Source organism: Trematomus bernacchii, unplaced genomic scaffold (genome assembly GCF_902827165.1).
Source record: "Trematomus bernacchii unplaced genomic scaffold, fTreBer1.1, whole genome shotgun sequence".
NCBI lineage: Eukaryota > Metazoa > Chordata > Actinopteri > Perciformes > Nototheniidae > Trematomus > Trematomus bernacchii.
Window position 1 is genome coordinate 2,130,940 of NW_022987683.1, and position 16,791 is coordinate 2,147,730.

The 16,791-nt window shown below is 40.6% G+C and overlaps 1 protein-coding gene across 1 annotated transcript in view; it reads left to right on the top strand.

Moving 5' to 3' along the window:
- The window catches only part of nrxn2b (neurexin 2b), a 619,828-nt gene that overhangs the window by 115,103 nt on the left and 487,934 nt on the right, over positions 1 to 16,791 (top strand). Inside the window, 1 exon segment of the mRNA XM_034136360.1 lies at positions 5,754 to 5,774. Within this exon segment, the coding sequence (XP_033992251.1) occupies positions 5,754 to 5,774 (21 nt within the window).

The following is a 16,791-nucleotide window of genomic DNA, read 5'->3' on the forward strand; positions in this document are numbered from 1 at the left end:
TCTTTTTAATTAGCTTAAGTCTCATTTGAACTATTTAGAATCAGTCCTGTTTTGCTCTCCCCTGCTGAAACACATAATTGGTGTTTTGTTAAAAAAAATCCAACAGCTCACGCTCCTCAAAACCTTCTACTCACTGGGTGTGGTAAAAAGGCTTTATTCAATAGATACAGGGACGTGCACAGACATTTTGTGACATGTTTTTTTGTTTTATCCGTTTCACCTGCAATGCCTTGGTAACTGCATGCAAATTAGCGCATTTTAATTAGGCCTAGTTAAGGCCTAATTTGCATATCAATGTGGCGATTGTGATGACGTTATTAGATACACATTTTACTGTATTCGCTTTAAGTGTCTCCCCTTAAGTACAGTACATTAGCCTGTATGCCCATGATAAATTGCCTTAGCTAAACCTTGAGCTAACTTATCCATTAGCTAGTAGCCTACCTTAGTTAACTATATTTGTTATTGTCTTTTAGCTAATTAGCTGTAAACTCGAGGCACTGGCAGTTTATGAATTTGTTCATCACCACTCACCTTCAAAATAAGCCAAGAAAAGCCGGCATAACATGGGTCAGTAAAGTGGGAGATGCTGCTACCTGTCTGTCTGAAGGGACTGCCGATGACTGTCCGCACCGCTGTGCGCGAGACGTGGAGGGAGGGAGAGAGGGTAGAGAGCATCGGAACTTCACAGTCTAATCTCCCGACCTGATATTTTAATTTTGTATTCAATCAATATATTTTTGGAAAGGGAAACTGTGCGCAAACAGCAGTAGATATATATTAATTTATAAAAATGTAAAAAGGGCACTTTCTCTGGAGGAAGAAAAAGGGCAGGGGCTCAAGCCCACTTTGATGTCTATGTGTGCACATGCCTGAATAGATACATTGAATAAATGAAATACTCATATTAGAGGACTCTTTTAAATACATCTGGGCACTTTATTATATGTTGCCCACTGCAAAGGAAGTCATCTTTTATATCCACCATCAGTCTTTATTTCATCTAATTTGTTCCTGCCTCTTGTTATCATTGTTTATTTCAGTCTGACCTTGTCCTTGTTGAACGTTGTCTGAGGGCTCTGATGTATGTCAACCACTGCCTTTACCCAGTCCTCTCACGACAACTCTAGCGCTGTGATGACATTGGCACAGGAGGTGCACCCCAATTCATTTCTCATTATTATCCCTCCCTGACCTCCCTTTGATACCTGCTTCTTCTTTATGAGTCAGCACAATGTGAGGTTATACTAGTCCGTCTTAGTTAAAGGTGGGGTATGTAATTTATTTCAGAAACACTTTTTGTTATATTCCATGGAATGCTCTTAACATCCCGATAGCAATGAATATATTAAATGCTTTGACAATAAATACATTAAAAAAAAATCATCTGTGGAAGCCGTAGCACTGTAAAAAGCACGACCAATCATTTAGCCGGCCCGGCTAAAATAACTGGATGGCCTACCTGCCTGTCAGCCTTCCATCTGTGCACAAACTTATCTCGTGCCCTCATTGGTCATGTGCACGTTCGTGTGTGTTGGAGGAGGGGCTCTGTAAGGAAGTGGCAGATTTTTTCCAGTTGTGTATTTTCAAATTCTAGCGCACTCGAGCTGGTTTCTCCAAAATTACATACCCCACCTTTAAGCTTACAGCTATTCTACGGATGTGCACGATTGTTGAAAATGAATCTAAAATGAATTGATCTATCCCAAAAACGAATAATATTATAAACGATGGGGTATAAAGTACAATGTATTTGCAGAAAATGGTTTTAATACAGGCCATTTTAAGTAAACCTGAGGTGGGATACATCATGTTATGTTCAGTGAAGGAAAAACCCTATAAACCTGTCTGAAGGTTGCTTCTCTCTCCCACCCATTTGACTCCAGTACTCCCCCTGCCTGCCGTTGCTTCTCTATATGCTGTGTTGTTGCTCGATAAATCAGTCAATATTTCTATTTTCATCTTTATCAGGATTAGAAAGCCTCAACTATATTTGAACCTTTGTTGGATAGAAGTTTTGTGTTTTTGCTGTCTAGATTTGTGTGAAATCTGCAAATGCTATGTCTTGTGGATTAACTTGCCAGTCAGAGAGAAAGTTTCCAATAATGCAGTATAGTTTGGGGAAAAGTTTCCCACTGATTCAAATATAAAGAGGAAGTACACGCCTGAAGGGACTGTGTCTGCACAGGTTTCTATCCATCTGCCTGTCCCCTGTCTACTTACTCGTCTCTGTTATTTCGAATTTATTTTCCTCTTTGCCTCTCTGAGGTTGTGTCAAATAGCCTTGAATGGAAAGGGCTTATCCTCTTCCCTCGTGCCCAATGAAATGTTAGTTTAAAGTGACACTTTAACTGGCCAAAATGTCCTACTTTCAAAGTATTTCCAGTCCAACATGAGTAACTAAAAGCAGGCAAATGTAAAATAATGGTTTGCATTTGAAGTTTGGAGCAAAATGTTGTCTATAAAGCAATATACTGTTATCCAAACGCTGTTCTACACTGAGTTTGTGTTGAATTCAATACACAGTATACCTAAAAAATCAGTATAGCCAGTGTTGTTCACTGCACTGTGGGGCCTCTTAAGGTCCTTACACACCAAGCCGCTTTTCGGCGTTGATAGATGTCTGGCCAGCTCTCGACACAGGTTCGGGAAAGCCCCATGAGCTTCTCGCTGTAGAGTGAAAATGGAACGCACACGCTATTTGTTGTTTGTTTATATCACGCAGTCTGTTCTTCTTCTCTTGGTTATCACGCAGTCTGTCTTCCGGTTGTTGCCTCTTTTGAATGACAAATACACACTACCGCCACCTGCTGGTAAGGAGAGTTATTGCCACTCACGCATGCGCAGTGCGTACGTGCTACTTGGCCGTCGGCTGAAGTCTTTGCGGTGTGTTCCAGTGTGACTGTTTGGCCAGGAGACGTGAGGCGACACAACAATCGGGTCCGACGTGGTCTTTGGTGTCAGTTTGGTGTGTAGGGGCCCATAGCCGTGGGAAGTAATTTTACTTAGGGGGTGCTCGTGAATTGTCAACGGGGGGGGGGGGGGGGGGGGGGGGGGGGTGTGCTAGTGAACTGTCAACGGGGGGGGAGGACACGGGACACGGTGGACCTCTGTCGCCTGTCAGCGCAGCTTCAATGATGCCGTTTAAAAACACATTAAGGGCGGTTCCGGTTTAAAGTTATTATCCTGTTTAAATGTTATTAGAACTAATGTTATACCTTGCAATGTTTGCAATATAATTTTTCATGCTCTTTTTGTATCCAACTAACAGTTAATTGTGTAGCTTCCTTCATGTGCAAAGAGATGGCAGGATAGTGATGGAGAGGAGGTTGTTTTGCGATGCAGGCATGCTTTTTTCCCTTCGGTAAATCCTTTAGTTAGCTTGGTTAGGATTAGGTCTGAAAAGTCTCTCATTTGCATCCAAAGCCCTAGGAGATTCATTGGTGAAGAAATCCAGCTTCTCCATTCCTTCCAACTGAATTTGACTTTAGTGTTTATTTTATCTATTTTTATTGCAGCCCACGTCTGATTTCTGCTCTCTTTCATACCGTCTCCTTGATTAATTTGACTTCTGTTGCTGGAGGTATTGCACGCTAATTTGAAGATATGAAAGAAATGTCACATTTGACTGGCTGTCAATTGTAATATAGAGTGTGTCTGTATTTCAGCTTTTTAGATCTTTTTTAGTCTTGCATTTGGTGGAAAAGGTTAGAATAAATAATATGTATTTCTATTTTATCCCGGGGCCCATTTTTGCACAGGGGCATCACACATACATAAGAAAGCTCAGTGTTTTCCACTGAAGAAAACTGAATCCAAATTCCCATATGAGTTATATTGAAAAGACTGGTATCCCAGTTAGCCTTAAAGCCTGAGGCTATATGGGATAGACCCTAATGGAACACAGCTATGGCATGAAGGAAATGGGTGGTAAAGACTTCAGGAATCTATCAATGGGATAAAAGGGACACGCTTAGAGAGATGGGGGATATCCCAAGTGTCTGACTGAAATCGCAATTCTTTTCTAAGGCTAGATTTCACAGCATTCAATCGAGTGTTTCAGCATTTTAAAAAGTTACATTTTTTGTTCTAGTATTGTTCCATGTCTGAACAAAAGCAGTATCCGTCTTTGTTACTTATGTGTAAAAGCAGAGTTTTGACGGCGTACTACAAAGAAAGGATTAGGGCCTGTTGAGAAATGAGGGGAGTCAAAAGGTAAAGTCATGGCCAGTGAAAATATAAACAACCACCACTCGCATCAGTCGAACACAGGTCCCATGCTCCAGCTTTGGAAATGCTCTGCCATTTATGAAGTGCTTTCAATCTATGTGCCGGTAGCCTTTTTGTTTTATAAACGCACTCCGAACTTTCAACACTTTCCAGGGGGTTTCATCTTTTTAGTTTGAATTTGATGTTCAATATGTAACAAACACAAACAACCTGTACCATTGAACTCAGATCAGACTCACAGTGAGACCATTCTCCAACTGAAGAAGTCCTGATGTGTTGCCTAAATTACATTCAGGGTTAGTATTGTATACTTGATCTCCTAACTTGATGTGAAGCAGCACCAAAATGAGCAAAAAGAGTATATTGTATGTCATGGAGTTATTATTTAATTAACCTGTGCCTTTATTTTTCTGCAATATCGTTGTTTAAACCCAAGACCCTAGGGAGATTGTAGAGTTAAATCATAGCAATTAATTCAGAAGCAGAGAAATGATTCGGTCCATGCGTGGTGAATGCAAGAGGATACTTTATAAAATTCCATTCATGCCACTTTGCCAGTGTGTTATGGGAAATCTGGTTGACTTGCTTACTTTTCAGCAACGTTGGGCCCCCAATGGTGCGTTTCAGATTTATAAATGGCTGCTGTTATCAAATCTTAATGCTAAAAGCAACTGCAACTATAAACACTTTGGACATATTGGACATATATAAAACATTTTGCCCTTTTAGCTTTAACACGTAGAATATTTGTCACTTTACTTGACCTCGTGGTTTTCCATAAATGTACGCTGCTGCGACCTAAAATGCCTGGAGCTGTTGGAGCTCTGACTGAAATGATGAATTGCACTAACACATTGAACCAGTGCACAGTAGAGTCACTGCAGAAACGTATTGACCATGCTACAACTTAATACTATAGCGTTCCATGAAGACCTACACCCAGCAGCCACAGTACCAGATCAAAATGCCAAGCTCTCCACAGGGATGCCATTCCAAGCTAAAGCTGATTTACATACTCTGCTTGGGCCTTATCTTCCAACATGAGCTCTCTTAAGGGACACGCGGTTATAGTTTTATTTTCTATCATTACGGTTTGTGTGGGCTAGATTTTGTAAGCCAAGTGTCCTGCTGTAGCCTAAACTCTATGACTCCATCTTGCTTCATCATTAAGAGTGTGAGAGTCAGGGTCTCTCAGTTGGGAATTGTGTTTGACTGAAGCCTACTGTTCCCTATGGGATGTGGTTTCAGTACACTGGTTGAGGGTTCTCCACACCCCAACCGAAAAAGGCATTAGAATAGATTTACAAGGTAGAAGACTTCATTTTGGGTTAGGGTTTTACTGTCAAGTATCCAAGATCTCCTGCCTCATTGGCAGTCTTTATTTAGATTTCATCTCATAAAGATTTTGTTTGAAGAAAAAATAGAAAGACATTTATTTGAAGAGAAAGTAACATCTAATGAGTTTTCTCTTTGTGTCTTTTTTCCTCTCTGTTTTATGCATTCCCTCTGGACCCTCCCTGAAGCTGAAGAGTATGCTGTTGAAGGTAAGGCTGATGCTTTGCTTTTTGGGCCCTCTGATGGCTTCCCTTAATGCTGTCATGGATGCTCATGCTGGCTGCTTGTTAATACTGTATGCCCTCCCTCTGGGGAGGGGCATTGTCAGTTTGGACTGCGGTTTGAAAGTGACTTCCAGGGGGCTTAAATTACAGTTTTCCAATAAGAGCAAATAGTGAAGTACAAACAAAATGATCTCCGTTTAATCTCTTGTTTTCTTTATCTCGTCTTTTTACATTTAATTTTTGTTTGACTGCCTTATTTTCTCTCAGGATGGCTTGTATGTAGATCAGTAATATGTTCATGCTCCGAGCATTTTTTAAATGTCAAGTCAGCTTGGCAATCTTAAGTTGGTTTACCAGTCATAACACTTTTGTTAAAGTTAAATGACATGACATGGTGAATACTTCCTCTCTATCTCCAGCAAAGGGGAATGAAGGCCTCCTGCCAGGGCACCTGAGGGGCCTCATTAGCTCTAGGGCCAAGCACTTAACCAGTTCTGGATGTAGCAGACTTTAGGGATGGATCAGCATTGACTTGTCTGCCTGCAGGCTGATGCCTGTCTCCACTTTACACTGTTTGATAAGAGGTACACCTACTGGTTGACCGAGTGTGTTTGTCAGTTATATCAGATTCTAGATAGACAGAATCTATATGTTGAGTAGTGAACTGGTGTCTGGTGTTTGTTTGTCTTGGAGTTGCATTTCCTCCTTGTTGAGTTTGAGGTGATGGATTACCTATCACACAATGTGAACCAGCTGGGGAAATTAGTATGAAAGACACCCATTTGCTCCAGGTTTTCTTTAAAGCTGAAATAAATCATGCTGCATTTATTTCTCAATGGTTATACCAAGCATGAGTGTGTTATCTTGTGGAATATTGGAATTATACAATTATACGTCATAGTGTAATTCCATTGTTATCATCTAACCCAGTTAACTCTACTTGAATTCTGGTCTATGCATGTGCATATGTGTACTTACAGGCTGTTTGAAGCTGACATTTTCTCAGTTTGTTCCTACATGAGAGATGCAAGTCTCCTGTAATGATGGTATGTGTGTGTACAATTCTATGTGTGTGTACAATTCTATTTGTGCACGAGTGCCCTTGCAGTTCGTCCAATGTCAGTGCTGCTAAAGCACGGAAAATGTCAAGAGAAAGGTAGGGAACATGAATAGATTGTGGCAATCCCACAATTCTGGCTGACGGAGTAGCCGCTCCAGACTGATGTAGAGTGAGGTGAGGGGCAAGAAAGCTTTCTGTGGGGAACGAGCAGGGGAGTGTGATGAAGATGCATCAATTGCTCTCTGACAGACATAAGGGAGGGTAGGCTTCTCCTGATGGACCATTGTCCTTTGTTAACTTTTACCAGGCTACACAAGTAAAACCAGGCTCTCCAAAATGTAGAAATGTACCGTTCAGAGTTATCAAAGTACTGTAGCAAAGTATTCAATATTGTGGATATATGTTTTTTTTTATATGTCAAGGCAATGTTAACCAGACTTAACCCTTAAACTCAGCATTTACAGTTTTCTTACTGATTTGAAGTATATACTGTAGATCTTTTGCATTGGGCAAAGGCATATGTTGTAAGTTAAGCTTCCTATTAATTATGTGGGCTCCTTGCAACTCGGGAGGGTCACACTTCTCCCTATGCGGAGGTCTAGGTGATTGTTTTGTATTATATCACAATGATTTAGACATACATTAGGGAAATACTATTTAGATTGAAAAGTCCTAAAATGTAAATACTAACACCTCAATTAATTTCTGCTCTTCAAAAAGTAATGTCCTTTAATTAAAAACAAAGAGCTGTGTTCCCAGTTCCCAGTGTGTTGTATCAACAAGACAGCAGATGTATTAAATGGCTCATTGTCTTCAGTACCAATCCCTCAGAGTGCTTCTGCTCTCCTTTCTCTTCTATTACTAGGGTTTCACTGTAAACATATTTGGTCTACTTAGTTGTAGGTGACCATGTGCTAAAAGGTATGTTGAGATTAATGATACACAGAGATGTTGAGAGCCCCGGGGAGGCCGGTGCCCCTGGAAGCCGGCCGGTGGCCCTCGCTCTACACTGTGGGCCGATTGATGATCTGCCTGCGACACTGACCTGTTTTTACTGGCAAGCCAGCCGCACATTGCCATCTGTGTACTGATCACCAAGCATGCCCTCTCCCTGGAGGACTGCATAGGTGATGTATAGTTTCATAATGTAAGCACAGGTCTACCTCATTGCTTTGTGCAGTGCAGTAGCCATTGTCCAATCCATTTTATTTCTATAGCACATTTAAAAACAACAGAGTTGAACAAAGTGCTGTACATCAACAACTGTATAAAAACATAGCATACATACATACAAAACAGACAGGACATGAAACAAATGTAAAACACAAGACACTGAAACCAGATCAGAAGCCACTGACTGAGAAACTCTCCTACATGACGTAAAAACAATACAAAACACTAGTAAGATAAAAACCCAAATTTAAAAGCGCAAGTGTCACCTGGTCTGTAAATGCCAGGGAAAAGAAGTGGGTTTTTAAACGAGATTTAAAAACAGGCAGAGTTGGAGCAAGTCTAACCTGGAGGGGCAATTTGTTCCATAATTTTGGAGCTGCAACAGCAAAGGCTCTGTCTCCTCGCTGCTTTAGCCTTGATTTTGGGACTACCAGAAGTAATCTGTCAGCAGACCTCAGTGACCGTGTGGGTGTGTATGGTTTTAAAAGATCTGCCAGGTACGGTGGGGCTAAACCGTTTAGGGCTTTGTATGCGAACAGTAACATTTTAAATTGTATTCTAAAACTGACTGGCAGCCAATGTAACGAGGCGAGTACAGGCGTAATATGTTCACGCCTGCCTGTCCTTGTAAGGAGGCGTGCAGCAGCATTCTGGACCAGCTGTAGGCGTGACAGGGAAGCCTTGCTTACTCCAATGTACAGAGCATTGCAGTAATCTAGTTTAGTGGATTTAAAACAATGTATTACTCTCTCAAAGTCATTGCTGAAAGAAGCTGGATTTGACCACTTGATCTGTTTGTCTAGTTTCAAATCACGATCAATCCGTACACCCAGGTTTGTGACAATGGGTTTCACATATGGGAATCCAGCACAGGCGGGGCATTGGGGCCACCACTGGGTCCAAATATTATCACCTCGGTCTTTTTTTCATTGAATTTTAAAAAGTTCAAGGCCATCCAGGCTCTGATGTCCTTCAGACAGTCAGACAGACGTTGCTGAGGGTTTGGGTCATTTATTTTCAGGGGCATGTAGATTTGCGTCATCTGCATAAAAATGAAATGAGACGCCATATTTTTTAATGATAGCACCCAGGGGGAGCAGGTACAGGGAAAATAAAATCGGCCCAAGAATGGAGCCAAATGGAACATCTTACAGCACCAGGTTATGTTGGTGGCTGTTATTAGTGGCTGACAAAGACAGACCGCAGTGGTATGGATTATATTTTTTGATTGAACATACACTCATAATTCCTACAAAAAACATTCTATGTGGTCCCTAGTTAGGAAATGGTTACTAAAAACAAAAGTAAAGAAACAATATTGACCAGGCAATACATATGTATGGTGTTTATTCAAATGCTGAAGCTTTAATTTCCCACCCACTGATGGGCTGACAGGTCATGACCATGAACAGTATTGAGTGAAAAAGGGCTCTATACAAGCGGACAGTACCAGATGAAATGTAACCCTGGTCAGTAGGGCTGGCCTCTGAGCCTGGCTGATAGATTTAGTGACCTGGTGCTTCGCTTGGATGAGGGATTTTCCAAGCTGCCCACGCTGATCTTAATCAATCTGATCAAGGCTAATGATCTTTTCTCTCTGAGCCACGCAGACCTCCAATTTAATCTCACCCTGGGGGGGGGGGGTGGGGGGGGGCAATAACATTTTTATTATTTTCCCCGGTGCAAAAAAAATTGAGTTTGATGTTGGCTACAGATATAGGATTATAGATTTGTGTGGGGCCTGTAGTAATAAGAGATTACTTTGGATCATCCAAACCAGATTATGGATTTTGTTCTTCTCAGGAGAAGTAAAACAAAATCATAGACTGAAAACTTGGACGTTTTTCTAAATGCATGTGCGTCAACAAGGTTAGTTGAAAACAGTGTAAGGCAAATATTAAATGCACTGATGTCATTATGGTATTAACCTAGATTTTGTGTGTTTCTGGAACAAATGATGCTTGTACATGATACTTTTTCAAATACCAACTGCTGTTGTTGTTTTGAAAAGCTTTGGCTTAAAGGTAGACCACTTGGTTTGGACCTTACCACAAAGGATAAATTGGGAAAACAATTGAGAATGATAAGCTTTTAAATAAATACCGGCGTAGCATAACAACACAATTTGTCCATTCTTTACAATCAATAAAGCTTAACTGTGCATTTTTCATTGAACACACAAGAGATTTGCAGTGTTCAAACAAAGCCATCGATTGTAGAAGATTGCTGGCTAGCTTTTTACAAACAGGCACTTGAAAAGAAAAGAAAAGGCTGCAAATAAGAAAAAGAAACACACATGCACACAGTGTGCTTATTGGAAGGGGAAAACAGACCAAGGAGTTGAAGGGGGAACAGAGTCTTTCTTCAGCTCTGAAATTGCTCAAGATCCTTTGGACAGTAGGACGCCTTGATGCTGCCTCTGCCCGCCCAGCCTCTGCCAGATGTTGCAGTGAGATAAAGCATCTTCAGGTCCTGAAGGAGCCAGAGTCCAGCCATGCCTGTTCTCACAAGACGTTAATTTCACCCCACACAGCTCACACTCTTTCCTCTCTTTCTATGTGTCTGCTTTGTGATAACAAAGTCTAAAGGGATGGAGTGGGCGTCCACTTGTGAGCAACTCCAGATGCTTCAGTGTCAACATGCGTAGCCACAGGCAATACTGTTTGCTGTGATGGAGAGAGAAATTGATTGGACAATGCATGTCCTGGAGCTGTGGGGTGTATAGTGTTTGTTTGTGTGTGTATGTGTGTACTTGTGTGTGTGAAGAAGAAGAGTATTGGATATGCCAGATTTTACGGCTCTCTTTATTTTTTTTATTCGCATTTGCTGAGTTCAGCCCTGTAAAACTTACAGGTAGATTCATTCAGACTGGCTTCTATCTGATAGTTATATACTAACTATATGTATTTTGTTTAATTTTTAACCATATCTTTCCATAGTATACTGTACCTTTGTTCAATCGTTCCAAAAGGTAATCTTCTCGATTCAAGCCCTTTCGAGGATAGCTGAAGGGTTGCAGGAGCCTTGCTTTAACCCTCCTGTTGTCGTCGGGTCAAATCTGACCGATTTACTACTTTCATCAATCATAACTTTTTTGTTTTACATTCGATCCCATTAAGGCTTTATGATATCCTTCACAGTAGGCATTTGCACATATGAAATGGCTGATCACCACTTTCATTGCATTTTGGATGATTTAGTCAACTTTGTAACACCCATGGTGTTCCCGGTGTTACTGCAGTTTTTCATGTTTACCAGTAGTCTGATACAATATGTACAGTTTGAAAGGGTGTTAAATGAAATGTGGTGATGATTAATAGTTTTTGTGTTAATGTAATAACAGTTAAAACAGGACCGGTCAAATTTGACCGCGAACACCAAAGTAAGAGGGGGGGAAACGAAGACAATAGAAGGGTTAAGATACCACCATCAATGTTTTAGCAACATTTACATTCTTCATAACTTTTTTTAATTCAACCCCCTTCAGTTCTCTATTTTCCCTCTGCCAAGCACACACAAGTCGGAACTTTAGCACTTCGACTACATTACAATGCTATTGTATTACAATGAGCTTTGGGAAGGATTTCATGGCTCTCTTCAAAGTACTCCTTTCTCCTGTGAACTGAAATGAAAATGTGTTGTGCACCTCCGTGCCTTTGTTGCTTTTGAAATAGGGAAAACAAAAAACATTAAGTCTTTTAAGCATTCCCCAATGGACGTTGGGGTTATGGGGTATTTGGAGTTTATATTGCCTCATCTCTCGGTTGGTTGCTAATGTATGCCCGGTCAGGGATACAGTCTTAGTAATCCTCCTCTCTTTTCAATCCCTCTTCATCCATCACTCTATGGTTCCCCTCTTCCTCTCCCCTCACTCATACACCTATCCTTAGCTTTATCCATGTCTCGTCAATTTCCTGTTTGTTTTTATTTTCACCACCTATCTTTACTCTCAACATCTCTTCCTTTCTTTCCTTCTGCCAATCCTCCCAAAGCATCTGTTCTGTTTCCTCCTCTTCATTTGGTCACCTTCATTCCTCTCCTGGTAGATACACATATAGGTTGTAGCTAAGAGGCTTCTTTGGTGGAGGTCTCTATAGGAAGCCGTGAAATGCAGCTTCACTGGGTTATGAAAGGCTACATAGAGAGACCTGGAGAGAGGGAACGTAATCAGAGGGGGACCCATGGTCTATTTACTGGTTCTTACTTTGTGTATTAACCACGATGATATTGCTAACTTGTATTCAAAGATATGTTTGCCCGACACTTAAGAATATATTCAAAGACGCCTGTGTTACCAGCTAATCTAAAATTCCTCAATAAAGCTTTGACCTTGTACTTTAGGAGGCTCATCATGTTTGACAATACCATAAGAGATCATAGTAACTAATGTACAAAATAGATGAACCTTCCACGGCTCACTGGCAGTGGTGTCAAAGTGCAGCTTAACCCCTGTTGGAAGCAGATTAAAATAACAAGGGAAGGTGGGTAATATCATTATAACCCTAGCACCTCCCCACCTCTCTTAAGAACACCATTGCCAGTAGTTTCTGCAGAGTCTTTAAAGATAAGGGTCAATTAAGTATGAATGACATAAAAGAATACAAATAAAGGAAGCAAGACTAGCCTCAAGTAAAGCTGGCTGAACTAACAAGATTCTTCCCACACTAAATTCCAAACAAACATATTTTCTATGATTTCCTTCATACCCTCGCCATCGGCTTGTCTTTGCTCTTGCAGACATGCAGATAATGCTGTCATGATTAAAGATGGAGGTCTATTAACTTTTTGCATTTTCCCAACAAAAGAAACCGTTTGAAATAGAGCCATTTCTGCTTTCATTGAACACCCTCCAAGAGGAAACATTGAAATGCTGCATGAGCTAAGGCTCTGTCTGGATAGGTTCTGTAATGTATAGATACAGCACACATTGATGGTGTTTGTGTAATATACTGTGTGTATAAGCTAACACTTTCCACCCGCTGTCACTTCAAACCCAGATTTGTCACTTTCGGCTGAGTACTTTTTTTCACATAACTTTCCATTATTTCCAGCAGTATAACATTCTTGTTGTGTACCTGCCAGAGGTGTGGACTCGAGTCACATGACTTGGACCGAGTCAGACTCGAGTCACCAATTTGATGACTTTGGACTCGACTGGACAAAATCACAAAACACTTGCGACTCGACTTGGACTTGAACACCAATGACTCGGGACTTGACTTGGACTTGAGCCTTCTGACTTAAGGTGACTTGATACTTAAATTCAGGGGTCTCCAACACCGCTGCCGCTAGAAGAGCAGACTCCAGTCGGGGAGAGCAGAATCTTCAGCCGCTCCTACTCTTGCAGGCAGGGGCGGGACTTTATTTTGCTGAGCCACCATGCGGCCAATCATATGCGAGGACACACTAGGATCATACCATTATGTGAAAGAAGGGTGGGGGGCAGACGCTCCAAAGACAGCAGGTGTAGTGCTACAGGCCAGCTACACAGAGCGACGGGGAGACGGGGAGCCGGATTTGAATGCAAGCGCGTCGGAAAAAGTCAAGACATTTGCGAAAACCAAAAAAAGAAGCAGCATCTGGCTGCATTTCAATGATATTGGAGAAAGCAAAGCTGAGTGCAGGATTTGTAAAATGAAAATAACCTTCAGAGCAGGGTTTTTCTTTTGGTAACCACTCAGGATTTATTGCCAGAGGTGGGAGAAGTTCAGATCTTGTACTTGAGTAAAAGTACCAGAGTGTAGGAATACTCGGTTACAATAAAAAGTCCTGCATTCAAAATGTTACAAGTAAAAGTACAAAAGTATTATCATCAAAATATACTTAAAGTGGACCTATCATGCTATATTTTAATAATATAGTGTAGGACCATACCTATATAAGGCATATTTATACTTTTTTTTTTTCAAAATACCAAACAGATGATGCATTTTAGCCATGCCTCATTTCGCTCAATTTGCACTTTCTTAGCTCTGTTTTTGCAAGGGCTGATTCTGTGAGAACAGCACCACCTACAGGCCTGGCATATGTACTACAGCGTCTCCAGCGCTTTCGAACGGCAATGGCCGTGGCTGTCTCCTCCTGATTGGTGGAGTTGGCCCAATAGCCGTAGCGCCACTGTCCTGACGTCAGGACAGTGTTCAAATCTGGATCAGTTTTATCAGATCCGTTGCAGCCCCTTTTTTAGAGATTTGGGTATGGAGGAAAATAGAGAGGGTTGTGTTTTCTGACACTTGGTGAGTTCCCTGGAACACCGGGGACACATATTCATGTATAAAAGATGTACAAAAGTGCATTTTGCATGATAGGTCCCCTTTTAAAGTACCACCTAGAGATCTAGATTCAGGTGTTCTTTTCCCCATAGAGACGCCTCGCTGCACATTATCCCTTGCATAAAGATAGATCGTGGGTCCCTTATAACATGTTGTACACAGTGGAAATAAACATTCTGGTCACCTTAACATCAGGGATCTTATACATTAAACTCCTTCTGAATCAAACCGTCAGGGTAGCCTTACCTTACTGATCCCTCTTAAAATAGAAGAAAACACGTTACTTTACCAGCAGAGATAAAATTGATTATTAAATGATTAATGTGACTAATAAAGAGCAGTTTGATTATTAAGTATTATTCTGTTGATCGATGTCATTACATTTGTTGAAAAGCACATAAGGACTTGTTTAAGACTCGTTTTGTCAAAGTTTAGGACTTGGACTTGACTTGAACTTGCCCATCCTGACTTGAGACTTGACTCGGACTTGAGCGCAAAGACTTGAGACTTGACTTGGACTTGCAAAACAATGACTTAGTCCCACCTCTGGTACCTGCAGCCTTTTCTGAATTAAATGATGCAATGGAAAGCCACTGACTGCAAAGTGCTGGCTAGGTGACACCGTGAGAGATTGCATTTAGGCAGAGCCTGATGAAAAGTCCATCTCCTGCCCATCCCCAAGCCCACTGCAAGTTCTTAGAAGTAAAAGCACTCACCCTCACTTCCATCCTGCTGCTAAGCCAAAAGGTGGATACTGTGACATGTTCTTTGTCAGTTGTGTCTTTGTGTGCATTTGCTTTTTGTGTGTAAATGTGTTTCTCACAAGGAAGACTTTCCAGTATGTTTTTCTGTATGTACAGCAGTGATGCATGCTTGTATGCTGGTGTGTGTTTTAGGGCTGGGATGAGTTATCGACACCATCGATTTGCAGGGCATACATTGGTGTGTCGCAGGAACATTCATTCGTATTAGTTTCTCTCAGGCTGGTACTGTGTTTTGTGTGTGTGTGTGTGGAGTGTGTAAGTGCACTGTCCAGGGGGCTGAAATGCTGGGACAAATATTGCCTGATTCATCAAAGTCAGGTCTTTTGTTTTAAATGTTGGCATAAACTAATATTTATTTGATTATAGACCAATATATGAGCACATTTTGGGGGCTATTGGGATTATATATTAAAAAAAACATCAAGATGATAATAAAACAAGTTTAAATTCAATCAGTTGTTTTGCTAATGTAAATGTAATAAAAAATTGTTTATAATAATTGATAAAAATGTGAGCCCTAATAAAATGTTTTATAATAATTTAAGGTTGTCTAAGTCCCAACATTGTTCAAATGCAGTCTTACTGCCTCAGTTCCTTTTTTAGTCTAAGTACACAAGTTCTTCAGTGTGATTCACATTCTTATCTGTCTTTGGCCTGGCCTTTCTTTGTGCTCCAACCTTCATTTAGCAGGCCTACAATGATGTTCCAGGCTGTTGGTGGCATTGAGGCAGTGTCAGGAGAAATTGTCTGGTCAAATTGAGATCAATAGAGTAGCAGAATGAATGAGAGTGACTAATAAAAGAAGGGAAATGGGGAATAGGGCTATTCTCTTCTCATCCTTCCCTCAATTTCATAATGGGAAAATAGTAACACTTGAGTGAGCTTGTTTTGCCGCTGAGGACTTCCCCTTGCTTGAAAGTCAAATTAATTCTTTTGGGATTCGAGTAGAGAATTTTTCTTCATTGTGCCTCATTCTCTTTTTTGTATTCCCTGTCAAATCTTGTATCCCTTTGTTTTCTTTTGCAATCTTGCTCTTTTATCATGTTATACTTAGTTCACACATGGCTGTAGGTCTTTTGTAAAATGTTCAAAACACGCTACAGAAACAAAAATCATTTTGGATCCTTAATGTGGATATTGAATATACTTTTCTTTTTTTATAAATACGTTTTTTTTAATGAAATATTGGCATAGATGCCAAGACACAAACGGAACACTGATTCGAGTGCTATCTTTTCATTTTACAAAATCAAACTTTTATTGTTTTGGTAGAAAAAAAACAGACATTTAATTTGAGTTTTAATTTGAGTTGAACAATACTTTTATAATACAGCATGCTTATAGGTGAGGTGTTCTGGTATTAATTAGTATACAGAATTACTGCTGCCCAAGTCTTTGTGCTTAAAAATGACTCTTTCATAGATAATGTATCTGTTTATAATTGACACAATCCTGCAAACATAACCTATTTTTCATTGTCAACTGGTGTGAAGTATTTTTTTTAAGTTCATATCAAACCTAATTTAGCATTATTTACAAATCTGCTTTGTCTAGACACATTCCCCAAGCCTCGGTTCTTATATATACCCCATGCTTTTTATGGCACCCTGTGTGCAGCTGAAGAGAACAGACGTCTCTGGGAAATATAAATAGTTGAACTGTCCCTTTTACAACATCCCTGCCGACAGGGGTCCCCTTGGTTTCTTCTCTCCTCTCAGTAAGGCCTAACCGCT